Source organism: Siniperca chuatsi, linkage group LG9 (assembly GCF_020085105.1).
Source record: "Siniperca chuatsi isolate FFG_IHB_CAS linkage group LG9, ASM2008510v1, whole genome shotgun sequence".
NCBI lineage: Eukaryota > Metazoa > Chordata > Actinopteri > Centrarchiformes > Sinipercidae > Siniperca > Siniperca chuatsi.
Genome location: NC_058050.1, coordinates 343756 through 361533, shown reverse-complemented (window position 1 = coordinate 361533; position 17778 = coordinate 343756). Strand labels below are relative to the sequence as shown.

General features: G+C 44.9%; 1 protein-coding gene across 1 annotated transcript in view; it reads left to right on the top strand.

The window, feature by feature from the left end:
* Positions 1-17318, top strand: part of myo1eb (myosin IEb) — a 25429-nt gene extending 8111 nt beyond the window's left edge. Inside the window, exons 4-27 of the mRNA XM_044206720.1 lie at positions 859-953; positions 1973-2060; positions 2324-2413; positions 2525-2656; positions 2945-3079; positions 3597-3729; positions 3979-4175; positions 4267-4347; positions 5171-5257; positions 7277-7363; positions 7796-7963; positions 8054-8139; positions 8238-8319; positions 9718-9923; positions 10002-10146; positions 10708-10822; positions 10930-11099; positions 11916-12061; positions 12782-12928; positions 13160-13317; positions 13400-13474; positions 13555-13780; positions 14358-14533; positions 16283-17318. Of these exons, the coding sequence (XP_044062655.1) occupies positions 859-953; positions 1973-2060; positions 2324-2413; positions 2525-2656; positions 2945-3079; positions 3597-3729; positions 3979-4175; positions 4267-4347; positions 5171-5257; positions 7277-7363; positions 7796-7963; positions 8054-8139; positions 8238-8319; positions 9718-9923; positions 10002-10146; positions 10708-10822; positions 10930-11099; positions 11916-12061; positions 12782-12928; positions 13160-13317; positions 13400-13474; positions 13555-13780; positions 14358-14533; positions 16283-16359 (3102 nt within the window). The 3' untranslated portion in view covers positions 16360-17318. The remainder of the gene's footprint in view (positions 1-858; positions 954-1972; positions 2061-2323; positions 2414-2524; positions 2657-2944; positions 3080-3596; positions 3730-3978; positions 4176-4266; positions 4348-5170; positions 5258-7276; positions 7364-7795; positions 7964-8053; positions 8140-8237; positions 8320-9717; positions 9924-10001; positions 10147-10707; positions 10823-10929; positions 11100-11915; positions 12062-12781; positions 12929-13159; positions 13318-13399; positions 13475-13554; positions 13781-14357; positions 14534-16282) is intronic.
* Positions 17319-17778: the final 460 nt, after the last annotated feature.

Genomic DNA, 17778 nt, shown 5'->3' with positions numbered 1-17778 from the left:
ACACACACACACACTACACTACACTACACACACACTGTGTACACACACACACACACACACACTACACTACACACGCACACACACACACACACACACACTGCACACACACACTCACACTACACTACACACACACACACACACACACACACTACACTACACACACACTACACTACACTACACACACACTACACTACACTACACACACACACACACACACACACACTGTGTACACACACACACACACACACACACACTACACTACACACGCACACACACGCACACACACACTACACACACACACACACACACACTACACTACACACACACTGTGTACACACACACACACACACACACACACACACACTGTACACACACACACTGTACACACACACACACACACACAGAGACACACACATGCACGTACACATGTCTGCACTTCTATACTTGTGAGGACCCTCACTGGTTCCCGTTGGATCGTTTGGATCCAAACTTCTTTGAAAATCATTTGTTTGCTCGGCCGCTGTCAGAAATTTCAACTGGGAAATTCCGACTTTGTCTGGAACGCAGCATTCGAGCCGAATTCAGCCGTAATCTCCGCCGGTATCGCGTTCACGTCTACGGAAGAGGATTCGGAAACATCTGTTTGAGTTCTGAGTTTAAATCCAGAATCGACTTTAAGCTCATGCGGCCCTGATCCTCCTCGTAGACGTCGGTGCGGATGGCGGTAATCATCAGTCTTCACTGATAAACTGGACAAAATGTCCTCAAGATCCAAAACTTGAACTGGTCCTCACAAAGATAGAAGAGAAGTGCTCACACATGAGCATAATGTGTTGTTATGTTGCCCCCCCCCCCCAGGCTCAGTATGAGAACCCCCCCCACATCTACGCGCTGGCGGACACCATGTACAGAAACATGATGATTGACAGCGAGAACCAGTGTGTCATCATCAGGTAGGCGGGACACAAACAACAACAACTAACTAAACATCTGCGGATATTAATTATTAATTAAAAACTGACGCGCTTCATCGGGGCCGTGCGGCTGTGATCAGATTTGATTGACAGCAGCCTGGGAACATAAACACACCTGACATCAGATTCACGTGGCGTTTCCTGGTTCCACCTGAGCCCCGCCCACTTCAAAGAGCTCAGGCGAAAACAGGAAACCGAAGTCTGTCTGAAACGAACACAAACTGTTCGAGCTCTCAGCTGTGTAACGCAGCACTAAGTCGTCTTATTTACTTCATATTTCTGTTGACAGTAATTTCCTTTTCATTGCCGTGTGTCTCGTAATCTGAGCTTGCTTATAAACGAACTCGCTAACTTTGTCATTTCGATCTGATTCTCTGTTCTGAGACGCTCTGTGACGTCCGTCCAGGACCAACTGAAGCGTTTACAGCTGTTCATTAATGTGCGCTGTCCCTTTAAATAAACCAAAACATAAAAACAATAAATCATTCTTAGTAAGATGTTGAGTAAATGTCCGTTAATACAAATCAAACAAACCGGACACGCAGAGCTTCACTGCTCTTAGTGCTCTCAGGTGTCCACATGAACGAATCGTTGTGTTCGTACTCAGATTTGTTCTTCGTGAGACTCTAATGGACGCGACGCAGACGAAATCCACCGTCCTCCTCCTGTGGACAAACAGTTACTGACTGCGTGGCGCTCCACGGGGAAACTCACCTGTGACTGATGACGCTTCATATACCTTCAGAATACATTTTCACACGGGACGACGGTGGATTTAGTCTCCGTCGTTATGAAGAGATCTGTTGAACAGGACGATTCCAGCAAGAAACGGCCGTTTCCCTGACGAACACCTGACTGCTTTAAATGTGACCTTGTGCTTTAAGCTTTTAAATAAATCTTTATTAGGACTTAATAAGAGTTGACATGACTTTCTGTCTTCACGCCAGCTGAAGTAATGAAGTGAGTCCTCAGTGTGTTTCCTGTTTCCTGTCTGTCAGTGGTGAGAGCGGAGCTGGGAAAACGGTCGCTGCCAAGTACATCATGAGCTACGTGTCCAAAGTGTCGGGGGGAGGAGACAAAGTCCAGGTCAGTACGCGGAGTCCTGCTCAGTGTTGCTTACAGTCAGGGCTGGCTCGGGCGAGTCCTGATCCAGCCCTTAGTTCTGCTGCTATAGGCCTAGACCGCCGGGAGACTTCCCATGATGCACCTCTCTCCTCCTCTCCCTCTCCGTCTGTTTGCGTTTTTATCCCATTCACTTCTCGTGGAACTGGTAGTTATGGAGGCAGGGACTGTGAGTTTGGGTGTTACCATGGTTACTGATGCTGATGCGTGTGCGTGTGTGTGCGCAGCATGTTAAAGACATCATCCTGCAGTCCAACCCCCTGCTGGAGGCCTTCGGTAATGCCAAGACCGTCCGCAACAACAACTCCAGCAGATTTGTGAGTATAAATATATTCAGACAGATTTATACACAGTCTACAAACATTAAACAATATACTACTAACAGATACTACTACTACTACATGTACACACTGTGCTCCGCCTGTCAGGGTAAATACTTTGAGATCCAGTTCAGTCGAGGAGGAGCTCCTGACGGAGGGAGAATCTCCAACTTTCTGTTGGAGAAAAGTCGAGTCGTTTCACAGAATCCTGGAGAGCGAAGCTTCCACATCTACTACCAGGTACTGCGAGTACTACACCAAGTACTACACCAAGTACTACAACAAGTACTACAACAAGTACTACAACATGGGTTACCGAGTACTGCAATATTTACTACCAGGTACTGAAATGTCTGCCTCAGGTACTGAGACCGTACAGCTGCTAACATCAGTACTGACGAAGGTGATTTATTTAGATCCTGATCCTGTAAACACAAGAACCTGCGTTAGTTGGAATACAAGAAAATGTTTTTAATAAACGCACCTGACCTCTGTGACCTCGGTGTGACCTTTGACCTCTGTCCCCAGCTGTTGGGGGGGGCGAGTGCAGAGCAGCGGGAGAACCTCGGGGTCACAACCCCCGACTACTACTACTACCTCAACCAATCAGGGACCTACACTGTGGAGGACATCAACGACAAGAAAGAGTTCTCTGATACTATGGTCTGTGCCTGTCTGTCTGTCTGTACCTGTCTGTCTGTCTGTCTGTCTGTCTGTACCTGTCTGTACCTGTCTGTCTGTACCTGTCTGTCTGTACCTGTCTGTCTGTCTGTCTGTCTGTACCTGTCTGTCTGTACCTGTCTGTCTGTCTGTACCTGTCTGTACCTGTCTGTCTGTCTGTCTGTACCTGTCTGTCTGTCTGTCTGTACCTGTCTGTCTGTACCTGTCTGTCTGTACCTGTCTGTCTGTCTGTACCTGTCTGTCTGTCTGTACCTGTCTGTACCTGTCTGTCTGTCTGTCTGTACCTGTCTGTCTGTCTGTACCTGTCTGTCTGTACCTGTCTGTACCTGTCTGTCTGTCACACTGTCTCTGTCTGTCTGTACCTGTCTGTCTGTCTGTCTGTCTGTCTGTACCTGTCTGTCTGTCTGTACCTGTCTGTCTGTACCTGTCTGTCTGTCACACTGTCTCTGTCTGTCTGTACCTGTCTGTTAATCTGTCTCTCTGCCTGTCTGTCTCTCAGGGGGCGATGTCAGTAGTGGGTCTGTCTGTGGAGGATCAGGATTCAGTTCTTCAGCTCGTTGCAGGAATTCTTCATCTGGGAAACATCAGCTTCAGAGAGGAAAACAACTACGCTGTGGTCGAAAGCCAGGACTGTAAGATACTACTCAATACACTCTACACAGTCTGCACTCGATGTTCTGCACAACACGTCAGGGTAATAAAACGCGGTCAGGAAGATGTTGATGAAATGAAGGTCAGGTACATGCTGGAGTATCCCTCCGCCATGAAACATAATGTAATCCTGCTGGATCCTGATCCTGCTGGATCCCGATCCTGCTGGATCCCGATCCTGACGCCTTGTTGGGTTACTGGTGGTAAAACTGTCTCTGTCTTCCTGTCAGTCCTGGCGTTCCCGTCCTTCCTGTTGGGGATCTCTCAGGACGGTCTCTGCAGTAAACTGACCAGCAGGATTATGGACAGTAAGTGGGGCGGGAAGTCCGAGTCCATCTCCGTCACCCTGAACACCGAGCAGGCCTGTTTCTCCAGAGACGCCCTGTCCAAAGCTCTGTACACCCGACTCTTCGACTTCCTCGTCGACGTCAGTCCACATCAACACCCCGCACGCCGCTTCGTTTGATTTCGCGCGTCAGTTTATTCCTTACTGATTGTTTTATCTCCGTGTGTGACAGTGTGTTAATAAAGCCATGCAGAAGGACCAGGAGGAGCTCAACATCGGGGTCCTCGACATCTACGGCTTCGAGATCTTCCAGGTACAAACACACTTCTGTACTTGTGAAGACCCTCAGTGACACAAGAGGTTCTCTAACCCAGAACATAAACCTGATGTCTAAAAGTGACAGGTGTGCGTTTTGTCCGGAAACAGCTGAAACGCAGTGAAGCGGCTTTCTGACTTCACTCTTTGATCATTTCTGCACTATTTTATTTCCACGTTCTCACTTTTTTTTTTTTGTCGAACAAATATTTTCTTCACATTCACAAACAAAAGTTTTTTTCCAGGTTTATAAACTCTGATTTACAATAACAGGCTTTGAAGTTAGCGCACAACCACACACACACGGCATTCTGGGAAATTAAGACGGTGTCGTCCCTCATTCGTCCGGGAGCGGTCCATCGTAGAAAAGGTTTCAGTCGTGGTCGTCTGGACGCTGTTTTCAGAATCAAGACGTTTCGGCTCCCATCCGGAAGTCATTCTCAATTGTGAAAATGGTCTGAGAACTCAGAAATTCAGAGTAGCTTAAATTTCTAGTTCCCGTCCCATTTTTTCACAGTTGAGAATGACTTCCGGATGGGAGCCGAAACGTCCTGATTCTGAAAACAGCGTCCAGACGACCACGACTGAAACCTTTTCTACGATTCTGGGAAATGTAGGAACTTCCTTGAAGTAGCAGCAGCAGGTTGACGACAGTAAATTCATCATGAAAGCACTTTTCTTTCTCTCTGTGTTGAATTGAATGAAATCTGTGGCGACACCTGCTGCCGTCAGCAGAGCTGTGACATCGGCTGACGTAACATTTCACCAACTGATCGATCGGTTTGATTGATTGATTGATTCTTCTGTTTCTTCTTTTTCAGCGAAACGGCTTCGAGCAGTTCTGCATCAACTTTGTCAATGAGAAGCTGCAGCAGATTTTCATTGAGCTCACACTGAAGGCAGAACAGGTGACACATCGTGACATCATCGTGTTACACCTTCATCAAGTGTTTTGTTTTCCTCTAATTCAACCTGTGAATCCGTCAGAGTTATAAGACTCTGCTTATTTTCTGATTATTTTCTGTAGTTATTCATCGGCATGATTTTTCTTACTGTTTCTACTTCCTGTAGAAAGTCTGCAGGTTCTCTTCTCTTTCTGTTTCTCTTCGGTTGTCAGAAAAGCAGAAAACTACGGGAGAGAGAAGATGTCGAGTTAGTAACATGCAGTAATGGGATAAAAATGCACACAGATGGAGAGGGAGAGGAGGAGAGAGGGAAGAGGTGCATCATGGGAAGTCTCCCGGCAGTCTACGTATATAGTAGCATAACTAAGGGATGGTTCAGGACTCACCTGAGCCAGCCCTAACTATAAGCTTTATCACAGAGGAAAGTCTGAAGCCTTAAATGTGGAGATGGTGTCTGCCTCCCGAACCCAAACTGGGACCTGGTTCCACAGGAGAGGAGCTTGATACCTGAAGGCTCTGGCTCCCGGTCTACTTTTGGAGACTCTAGGAACCACCAGTAACCCTGCATCCTGGGAGCGCAGTGTTCTAGTGGGGTAATAAGGTATTATGAGCTCTTTAAGATACGATGGTGCCTGACCGTTAAGAGCTTTGTAGGTGAGGAGAAGGATTTTAAACTCTGTTCTGGATTTTACAGGGAGCCAGTGCAGAGAAGCTAATATTGGAGAGATTTGATCTCTTTTCCTGGTTCTTGTCAGTACACGTGCCGCAGCATTCTGGATCAACTGGAGAGTCTGAAGGGACTTATTCAGGCAGCCTGATAATAAGGAACTGCAGTAGTCCAGCCTGGAAGTAACAAATGCAGGGACTAGTTTTTCAGCATCATTTTGAGACAGGATGTGTCTGATTTCTGCAAAGTTACGTAGGTGAAAGACGGCCGTCCTCGAAGTCTGGTTTGTTTCATCTGAGCACAAAACAAAGTGTAACAAACACACAGGGGGGTTGTGTGCCGGACTATTTCCTGGCTGGCAGCATTAACGTCCTGGAGTCTCAGATAGTTGCCTGGCAACTGGTCCCAAAATGTTGAATCACTGCTTTAGAGGTCAAAACTCCAGCAATGTAAAGTTACTGTTTAACTGTTAACTAAAGAACAACTTTAGTGTCAGACCATCGCGTTTCAGCGCGTGGCCTTCAGCAGGGTCCTTACTGCTTTAAGATACTCAGAAACCACCGGTGATTGGTTCTTAATTGGACCAATCCAAACTCTCATTGGCTAACCGGGTCTTTGCCAGACTAAACGAGATTCTTCCAGCTTGTTGGAACGCCATTTCCTTTCAAGTTTTCGTGATGTTTGCTTTAATTTTCAGGTTTGGGGATTATACCACGGAGCTAACCTTCTTTGTTTTATTATCTTCTTCTTTAGAGGAGCGATAGAATCGAGTGTCGTTCAGTGAGCCTGCAGCGCTAACAACTAGATGGTCAATTTGGGAGGGGCTGCGATTTGCATAGGAGTCCTCTGTTATATTGAGACATAACATTGAATTAAATGCAGATGGGATCGCTTCCTTGAATTTAGCCACAGCACTATCAGACAGACATCTAGAGTAGGAGTGTTTGCCTAATGGAGTCCAGTAATAGCAGTTCAAAAGTTATTAAATAATGGTCTGATGATGAAGGATTCTGTGGAAAGACTATTAAATTTCCATTTCAATGCCATATACCAGAACAAGCTCGAGGGTGCGGTTAAAACAGTGAGTGGCTTCATGTACACTCTGACAGAAGCCAATCGAATCTAATAATGAGATAAACGCAGTACTGAGGCTCATTATCAACGTCCACATGAATATTAAAGTCACCTACAATAATTACTTTATCTGTTTTAAGGACTAAACTTGATAAAAACTCGCGGTACACTGTAACAAACAGAACTGGCTGTCGACTCCTCTCCCTCTGATCCTCAGCTGAAAAGTTTCAACATGTGTTTAACATGAAACAGAAACTGCATCTGTTCTTCTGTCTCTGCAGGAAGAATATGTTCAGGAGGGGATCAAATGGACCTCCATCGAGTACTTCAACAACAAAGTGGTCTGTGACCTCATCGAGTCTAAACTGGTGAGTCAGCCAATCGGTGAACACGTCTGACGTTTGGTCAGGAACTAATATGTTGGTTTTTAATTACAACTTTCCTGGAATTATTAATTTGTGCAGCAGATCTTTATAACGATGAGACGATAAAACCTCATCATTACGATTATTGGATTATTAAAACTAAAGTCTTTTTAAAATGCTGCCAATAATTCTTTATTTGTGATCTGCAGTTTCTTCTGTGTATCTACAAACGCTCACTGAAACAGATCTGTGATCAGCTGATTTACATGTTGCGCTGCTGTAACTTTATGTTTCGCGTTTGTTCTCTTTGTGTCATTTATTGGCTGAGTGGGATTCGTTTCATTCTCCTTCAACCTTTAGTTAGTTAGTTTAGTTAGTTAGGAACTCTTGTCAACAGTGTTTGTGATTCACATCGTGTCGCTGATCGTTTCCCAGAATCCTCCTGGGCTCATGAGCGTCCTGGACGACGTGTGTGCTACGATGCACGCTAAAGGTGAAGGAGCCGATCAGACGCTGCTGCAGAAGCTTCAGGGACAGATCGGATCCCACGAACACTTCAGCAGCTGGAACAAAGGATTTATCATCCACCACTACGCTGGGAAGGTACGCAGGACACCTGGCTACCTGTTCAGGTGTTCACCTGTCTGTCTGTCTGTCTGTCTGTTCATAAACTGCACCTGTCTGTCTGTCCAGGTGTCGTATGATGTCCACGGTTTCTGTGAGAGGAACAGAGACGTGTTGTTTATTGACATCATCGAGCTGATGCAGAGCAGCGAGTTGTAAGTACTCTGTGTGTGTGTGTGTGTGTGTGTGTGTGTGTGTGATGACATCATGATGACCTCACGATGACCCCTGTCTGTGGTGTGTTTGCGGTCAGTCCGTTCATCAGAGCTCTGTTCCCTGAGAACCTGGAGGCCGAGAAGAGAGGGCGTCCGAGCACCGCCAGCAGTAAGATCAAGGTGAGAGAGACCTGCTGCCCTTACGGTTGACAGGTGGAGACTGGATGACTCCATGATGTTTCCTGTAGCGCCCCCTTCAGGATAAACTGTACATTTTTAGCTCCACTGCTGGTCAGACTGTGGCTGTAATGAACTCTGCAGGCTGTAGGGGGCGCTAACAGACTATAGACTGTCACACTAAAATTTCAGACCAACATCAAACTGTACAAAAAACTAATCTTCATCACCACTGCAGTTTAGTTAAAAAACATCATCTTCTGACTTTAGATCATTTAATTCGTGTAGCTGATGCTGGATTATTCTGAGATCATTCACTGACGCAGTTTGTTTCAACCTGTGATGGTAGGTAGATGTGTGATTTCCACATCTACCTGCCTAAAAGTCATTTTGACACTTAATTAAACATTTTAAATCTAGTTTGAAAAAACCTGCAGTCACCGAGCTACACTGCTCATGAATCAGTTGTAACGATTGCAGATTTTTAAAGTAGTTTTGGGGCATTTTATGTCTTTATTGGAGAGTCGCAGTAGAGAGATCGATGGCATGCAAAGGTGGGATGTTGTGGTTCATCAGGACGCCCCAGATTTTCTAATTTTTATTGCTTTAGATTGCTGATGTTATGGTGGCTACTTCAGAACTAGTGGGGTTTTTTTATTTTGGTTGCCATGATGATGTTGTGTTTGTTTTGAGTTGTCATATTGTAATTCATTGTAACTGTCTGTCACTGTTAAATCTTTTACTGCATCAACCTGAGCATCACTGACTCCACCCAGCAACTAAAGATTAAAATGAGCTTTTAGCAATAACTGGTGTCCTTGACCAGTTGTAAACTGTCCTGACGGAGCTGACCTTTGAGTCTGTCTATAATGCAGAAAGCTACCATGCCAACTGCGTGTCACTATAACTCTGCTCTGCTGGAGTATAAACTGCCCCACAACGGAGATACAGCAGGTCTGCAGTCTGGTTAGTAATCGAGCAACCTAGCTTGCCAAGTGGTAGTTAGCTAAACTAACTGGTAGCAAGACAGCTAGCTTGGCAAGCTATTTTGGCTGGCTAGTGCCAGCATGTTGCCAGCTAGGTAGCATTTCGCAGTTAGCTCACCAGACACAGTCAACAAACAGCCCCACAACTACATCACCAAACTTCCAGCACCACCTGTATCATGAAGACACCCAAATTAATTTCCCTGTGACTATTTATTTAATGTATATTTTTATAGGGACATGCACATAGCACAACTTTTATGGCCTGGGCTAGTTTGCAACTTTCCATCTGGGGCTGTTTTTGGTTTGACAAATAGAATAATTTGAATGATTTACAGTATGAAGCCCTGCAGGCTCTCAGCCCCAAACATAGCAGTAAGGTACACCTACACCAGGTAACACTGCCCCCTTTTAGAAACAAGCTAACAGTCTGGTCCAGACTCTGATGAAGTGCACCCCCCACTACATCCGTTGCATCAAACCCAACGAGACCAAACGTCCCCGGGACTGGGAGGAGAACCGGGTCAGACACCAGGTGGAGTACCTGGGACTCCGAGAGAACATCAGAGTCCGCCGGGCCGGATACGCCTTCAGACGGGTCTTCAACAAGTTCCTGCAGAGGTCAGAGGTTAAACAGGGTAACATCCTTTAGACTGTCCTGCTGCTCCAAGCATGCTAACAGAGACTTGTGTACTGCAGGTATGCCATCCTGACAAAGGACACCTGGCCTCAGTGGAGGGGCGAGGAGCGTCAGGGAGTCATGCACCTCCTCAACTCGGTCAACATGGACCAGGACCAGTTCCAGCTGGGCAAGACCAAAATCTTCATCAAAGCTCCAGAGTCGGTATGAAATACTCACGCAGAAAAGACAGCTCAGGAACTGGTTTATCCCGTTGTAAACTTTCAAAGTAAAGTTTCCTGTTAACAGTAACTGTTATCAGGAACACTGAGGTTCTGAGTTCCTGAACCAGGAGGTTCTACTGAGGTTCTGGTTCTGAGTTCCTGAACCAGAACCTCGGTAGAACCTCCTGACTATTTAACCAGACTGTAGGGTTCTGTTCTGGTCTTCAGGTAGAAATGTTTCAAGTTTTTTTTTTTTCAGTTTTGGTTTGTGGAATATCTCTAAATACTACAGTACCCATGACCCTTAGCGTTCATTGCTATGGAAATGACTCCCTCTAGAACTGGTATGTCATATTCAGAACCAAACTGCATCACAGCTGCTGAACTGATCCAAAATCCACAAGTGAATTTATTCAAATTTCTGAATTTATCCCATGAGTTCTGTTTCTAAGACAGTGGCATTCTGGGTATTGGAGTTCCCAGAAGCCCTCAGTCCACTCAGCCTGTCAGGGTCTGTCTTGTCTTGATGTTTGTTGTCTCTCTGTTGTTTTCCTCTCTCCAGCTCTTCTTGTTGGAGGAGATGAGGGAGAGGAAGTATAACGGTTATGCTCGGGCCATCCAGAAGGCGTGGCGTAAACACATTGCTGTCCGCAAGTACGTCAAGATGAGGGAGGAAGGTAAGACTGTCTCCATAAGTGGGTTAAGGAAGTACCACTTTTGGCTTGTGTTTGTGTCTTGGACATTATGTCTTCCTCTCTACTAAGTGATATTCTGTTTCTTGCAGCCTCTGACGTCCTGCTGAACAAGAAGGAGCGCCGCAGAAACAGCATCAACAGGAACTTTGTGGGCGACTACATCGGGACAGACAACCATCCAGAGATCAGACAGTTTGTCGGCCGCCGAGAGAGGATCGACTTCGCCGACGTCGTGGTGAAATTTGACCGAAGATTCAGGGTAAAGACTCAGTCCTGAAAGAAACTACAGTCCCACAGGAAATCTGACTGATGCCTTGACCCATTTCGAACAGTCACCCTTCCTCCTCGAAGTTGTTAATGTTTATCGTGTAAAATGGAAGAGTGCTAGAACCTGTCTCTAGGATATCAGGCATTGGATGTGAAACTTCAGTTGTCACGACAAAGTCTCACAGATGTCGTCATATTTATGCTGGCCAGGTCATACAACATAGTTTATTGATCCAATTGTTCGATTACCTGGGCAAGGACAAGCTTCAGGTCAGGTGAATCAAGTCCCTGGTACTGCTTAAGGTCAGAGTTGTGGATAGATTCTCTCTAGATGGCATCCCAATCCCATGTATCTCAGAGAAACCAGTGTAGATCCTTGGCTTGACTGCAGTCTTTGAGATACAGCTGCTGTTCAGTCAACCATTCAGGAACTTGAGGTTAAGCTCGCTGGTGTGGACATGTCAGGCTTACCTGGCAAGTTTAAAGCCAACATGGCATCCTCCCTCACGTCTTCTGGCCTCTTCTGGTTTATGTGGTACCACCGACAACTGTGGGGTTGATGGAGAGGAAGATCAGCAGCTCCCTACTCTGGTGGCTGGGTCTCCTTTGTAGTTTCAGTAGCTTAGGTCTCTACAGGATAAGGAAAATACTGCAGCTTCCCCCGAAGGTATCCCCATGTCAAAACCAAGTCTGGTGCTTCCTTTGTTTTGGTTCCTTTGTTAAGGTTTTACCTGTCAGAATTCACCAAATTCAGTTTAAGTTTAAGATTCACTGCCCGACTGAACTCTGTGTTTCTGTTGTTTCACAGACAGTGAAGCGTGACTTCATCCTGACCCCGAAATACCTGTACCTGATTGGTCGAGAGAAGGTGAAGCAGGGTCCAGATAAAGGTCAGATCCAGGAGGTTCTCAAGAGGAAGATTGAGCTCAACAAGATCCAGTCTGTTTCCCTGAGGTACACCACCAGAACCAGATCTAGAAACAGGGGCAGAGCTAGAACTGAACTAGAGCCATAACTAGGACCGGAACCAAGCCCACAACTAGAACTATTCCAGGAGAAGCCCAAGATTAGAACAAGGATCAGACAAGAACCAGGGCCACAACTAGAATTAGAACTAGAACCAGGACTGGGACTAAAACTAGAATCAGGACCAGAGCAAGAAACAGTGCCAGAAATACAGCAAGAACTAGAACCCGGGCCAGAACTAGAGCTAGAACCACAACCAGGGACAGAACTGAAACTAGAACTAGGATCAGAACCAGAAATAGTTACAGGACAAGCACTAGGACCAGGGCTAGAACTAGAACCAGAGTGAGAGCCACTGCCAGAACTAGAACTGGAATTAGAACTTTAACTAGAACCAGGACCAGAACTGGAACCTGAACTAGAAATAGAACAGGGCCAAGACAAGTACTATGACCGGGGCCACCGGGCCAGAGCTACATCTGAAACTAAAATTAGAACTAGAACTAGCACCAGAACCAGAACATTTAGAAAATGCACCACAAACATTATTTTCTATATTAGAAGAGAAAAATACCTGAAGAGATTAAAAAAAAACATTTGAAATGTTTGTTTCATCTTGTCTTTCTACATCTGTTCGATTGTTTCTCTGACTTTCTGTCTCTCTCTCTGACCTGTCTCTCTTTCTCAACCTGTCTGTCTCTCTGTCAGCACTCTGCAGGACGACTTCTTCATCATCCATGAGGAGGAATACGACAGCGTTCTTCAGAGTGTCTTTAAAACAGAGTTCCTCAGTCTGCTGGTCAAACGTTATCAGGAGAAAACTCAGAAGAAGCTGCCGCTCAAATTCAACAACCTGTCAGTACCGTCACTGTTTTATTTAGTTTCACTCAAATATCAGAAATACAGACATGTCATTCTTTACACTAGTGCCTTGATTTAATGTTTGCATGTTGTTGACTAAATCAGTTCCAGATATTCTCATCCACAGTGCCGCTAACGTGGCTAAAACCACATCTGACAGCTGTTGGTTTTCTAAATTAATACAAAATTTACATGAATATCAGCTGAAGCCCTTTCTGTCTCCAGTCTGGAGTTTAAGGTGAAGAAGGGCGGCTGGGGTCCCTTCAGCTCTTCAGGGTCCAGACAGATCCAGTTCCAGGTGGGTCAGGGGGACGAGGTGGTCCTGAAGCCCAGCGGGAAGGTCCTGCAGGTCTCCATCGGAACGGGTCTGCCCAAAAACTCCAGTAAGTTCTGACCGGACTCACCACAAATTCTACCACAACTTCCTGTGTGCTCCGCCTCACTTCCTGTCTGTTTGACTTGTAGGACCGACGAGGATTGATAAACGCAAGAGTCGCTACGTGGGCAACCAGGCTCCACCCACCAGCCAGTACAACTCAGGTACCAGAAAAAAAACCTTCAAGTGTCAGGAAGTCGCCGTCTGACCAAGTGCTGCTTTATAATTTTACTTTTTTCTTCAGCTCCTCGCTCCAGAGGGGGCGGAGCGCCCAGAGGAGGCGGAGCGCCCAGAGGGGGCGGAGCGCCCAGAGGAAGCTCCAACACCTCCAGAGGCTCCCTGATGAGGCAGCAGTCCAGCATGGAGCAGCCCAGTCTGCCCCGCCTCCAGAGTCAGCATCGCCACGACAACCGCCCCCCCCAACACCACGACATGGGCTTCATGGACGTCCCCGAGCAGGGCGCCGCAGGGTGAGACTGCCGGGAGTAACCCAGTATAACCAGTAGCAGTAATGTAACCAGTATAACCAGGGTCAACCAGTATAACCAGGGTCACCAGTATAAACAGTAGAATAAGTAACATAACCAGTCACAGAAATGTAACCAGTAACTAGTAACATAGTAAATAGTATGACCATTGTTACCAGTATAACCAGTAACAGTAACCAATGTCACCAGTATAATCAGTATAACTAGTAACAGTAACCAATGTAACCAGTATAACCAGTGCCTACCTGCTGACTCCTGGACTGAAAGTACAGGTTCATGTCCCTGTGCGACTTCAGTCATCAGCAGCAGTTTGATCAAATGTTTCATCGTGTCACTGAAGAAACCTTATAGGACTAAGGTTTAAACTGACCTGCAGTCTGTGCCTTGCTCCAGAGCACGTCGGCAGCAGACCCAGTGGTCCTGGGACTGGAGCCAGCAGCTCTCCAGTCACATCAAGCTTTTATAAAACATTTTAGTTTTGGTCCTGGTTCTACAGACTCTTCTCTGGTTCACTGTAAATAAGATAAACAGTACTGTAATCCCTGCGTGTTGCCTGCAGGCTGCAGCGGCGGCTGTCAAAGGAGGTGAAGCCTCTTCCCGGAGCAGGTCGACCCAAACCGGCTCCCAAACCGAAGCCTCGGTCTCCGCAGTGCAAAGCTCTGTACGCTTACGACGCCCAGGACACCGATGAGCTCAGCTTCAACGCTGATGATGTCATTGAGATACTTACTGAAGGTATTACTATTTTTTAAAATTTTACTTTCAGTTGAGAAACAATTCTCATTTACTACTGCTGTTACTGCTACTACTACTACTTCTAATAGTACTGCTGTCAGTACTACTGTTACTGTACTTCTAGTACTACTGATACTACTTTTAGTACTACTGATACTATTTTTTAGTATACTCATACTACTTCTACTTCTAGAACTACTGTTCTACTTCTCTTAGTACTACTGGTACTTCTTCTACCATTACTACTACCACTACTACTGGTACTACCACTATACTATGTCTTTTTGTTGAGTGGTGTGTCTGTCATTCAATAAATGATCTAGCGTGACTGCACACGTTATTTTCCCGGCCTGCATGTTCTAGCTAGATAGCAGTTGAGTGCTAACCAACAGCTAATGCTAGCTGATTGTAAACAGATTGTAAAAAGTCAAAAATGTTTATCAATATTTTAAGTATCACCGTAATCTGGACGTCCGAATTGAGCATTAGCTCGTTCTGTCAGTCTGTGGAACTATAACGTTAGCTAACATTAGCTAACGTAATGTTAGCTCAGCAGCTAAAGTGAGACTGATCAGTTTAGATGATTTCTGATATCTTCAGCTTTAATTGTCGGACATGACTTACCATCGGTTTGTTATTATTACCATAAGTAGTCAACTACACAGCATTCACCACCTAATATACAATGACACATTTGGATGTAATGATTATTTTTGAGAATATATCACCAAATGTGAGCTACTGTAATTGACGTTTGCGAAACTCCTCCCCTGAACAGCGATTGTCCAGTCCTAGCTTAGCAACAGTAACTAGTGACAGCAGGTTTTAGTATTTCTCCCCATGCTGAAGGTGTAGTCAGAGAGATACAAAGAGTTTGGAGGGTGGTGTTAAACAGTGTTTATCTGCTCTAACATAAGCTGCTAATGTTAGCATGCTTGGCTAACTAGCTTTCTACCTACACTAGTAACCAAGGCTGTGTTCGGAATCGCATACTAAGTATGATGTCAAAATTAGTATTTAGTGCGTTCCAACTGCATAGTATGTGGATTTTGTGTGCGCGAGAAAATACCCCGATGTAAACTAGATTAGCAAGAATTTCTGAGTATACGGTGTTAGCTTACTGGAAATCCTCAACTGCCCCACAATGCATTGTGTCTGTTCAGACTGCGCAGTGTCTGAGATTTTGAGCCAGGCTCAAAGCTGTTTCTATGTCACTTTATTAAGTTTTAATATTTTTTCAGGTGAGAAAGTAACCATTTAGAATCCCAATAAGTGTTGGGATAAAGTTTATCTAGATAACGCCTGTTTGGAAATTTGCTGCGACGTTTTCGGAGATGTGAGGGAGCCGCTGGCTGGGTGAGACCGGCCGTCAGTCACGTGATAAAGTCTGCTGGTAAATACTGACTGGGTATGTAGTCGGCAGTACGTTAGTATGTGATTTCGAATACAGCCCAAGTGTGGCTTCCAAGACAAAGAGTTAGCATTTCATTAGCTACATAACTCTGTGGGTCCTGGATCACTCTATATGAAAGTTTAGGCTAACATTAGCCGCTCTGTCCTGATATTTACCACGTTTACACTCCAGCAGCTGCCGCCAGAATCATCTGATAGTAGAATAAAGTGACTGTACAGACTCAAAAAGCATACCTGCAAAGCAGACTGAACTGACCAATCGCAGCTCTTGTAGTCCTGACATGTACTTACAAAGTCAGACTGGTCCTCAGCCTCTGTCTCCTGTGTTTTCTGCAGACTCATCTGGTTGGTGGTTTGGTCGGTTGCGGGGCAGAGAGGGGATGTTCCCCGGAAACTACGTCGAGAAAATCTAGACTTCCTCTCCAGGGGGTCAGAGGTCAATGACTTGTTGCTGCAGTCGGGGTCAGAGATCACCATGTCTTTCAACACATCAGCTGACAGGAAACGGGAAGCTGATTACTGATTATGACAAGTTCATTCATAAACAAACCCATGTATGTTTCAGTCAGTGACGACAGCTGTCAGTCAACCAGAGCTGCAGCTGCATCGTCCCCAGAGGTCAAAGGTCAGGGTCTGGTCCTCCTACCTGCTGACTCCTGGACTGAAAACGTCTGTGTCCCCGTAACGTTGTGTACAGTCAGGTTAAATGTCCCCATGTGACTTCAGTCTCTTGTTATCTCTGATGGTTTTAAAACAGCAGCTCGATCACATTTTACATCAGTGTTACCATGGAAACGTGATGAGAATATCAGCGTAAAATCCTGCCAGCGCCGCCTACAGGTTCCAGTGTTTATTACAGCCACAATATGAAAGTGCTGACAGAACAAACAACAAACTGTTTTCTTCTGAGACAAAGAAAAACTCAGCAAGTATCTTCAAACAAGATGAAATGTGTTAAACTGTCTGCAGTGTTGGAGACGAAAATAAATCAAAAGATGAACACACTGGAACTTTAAAATATAAAATAAATCTCTTTTATTCCTTTGAACATGTAAAATGTACCTGAACGTCACGGCTGAAAACACATTGAATAATCTGCAGGTTTTAGCTCTCTGATCGAAAAATACAATAAAAATACAATTAAATATATTAAACAATTTTTACAACTAAATAATTTTCTGTTCAAATCAGCCTGTTTTCTGCTCTTTCAGAACAAATTATTTTTCCAGAGAACAAACAAACACTGCTCAGATCAGACAGAGTTTGTGTGTTTTATGTCTGTTGACTGTGTTTTATAGACGTCTGTATGAAACATTAATGTTGTTTTAGTTCAGAGGATCATCCAGCCAATAAACTGACATTTCAGTACGAACCTGTCTGAATACCTGAGTACTCACATTTTTCATTATTTACATTTTATGAACCAAACAATTAATCTATTAATTGAAAAAATAATCATCAGATTAATTGATAATGAAAATAATCATCAGTTGGTAGCCCTACCTCAGATAAATGCATTTGTGATTAAAGAAATGTCTGAGACTGCAAAAATCTGTTTAAAAAACTGTTGACTTTTTAATGTCATGAAAATAACATTTAATGTGATTTAAAATGAGCAGCTGAGACGTTTTATGGCTGAAAAACAGTGATAGGAATAAGGGAAACTACATTACCCAGAGTTCCATTCTTCAGAGGGTCATGCTGCCTTCAAACACTGAAGGAAATGTGGCATTTTATTTTTACAATTTAAGCACGTGGTCTGATTTATACAGCCGACAACCTATCTGTCGATGTTTTTACTCTTTGACATTAGAATAAAGTCAGAATATTTT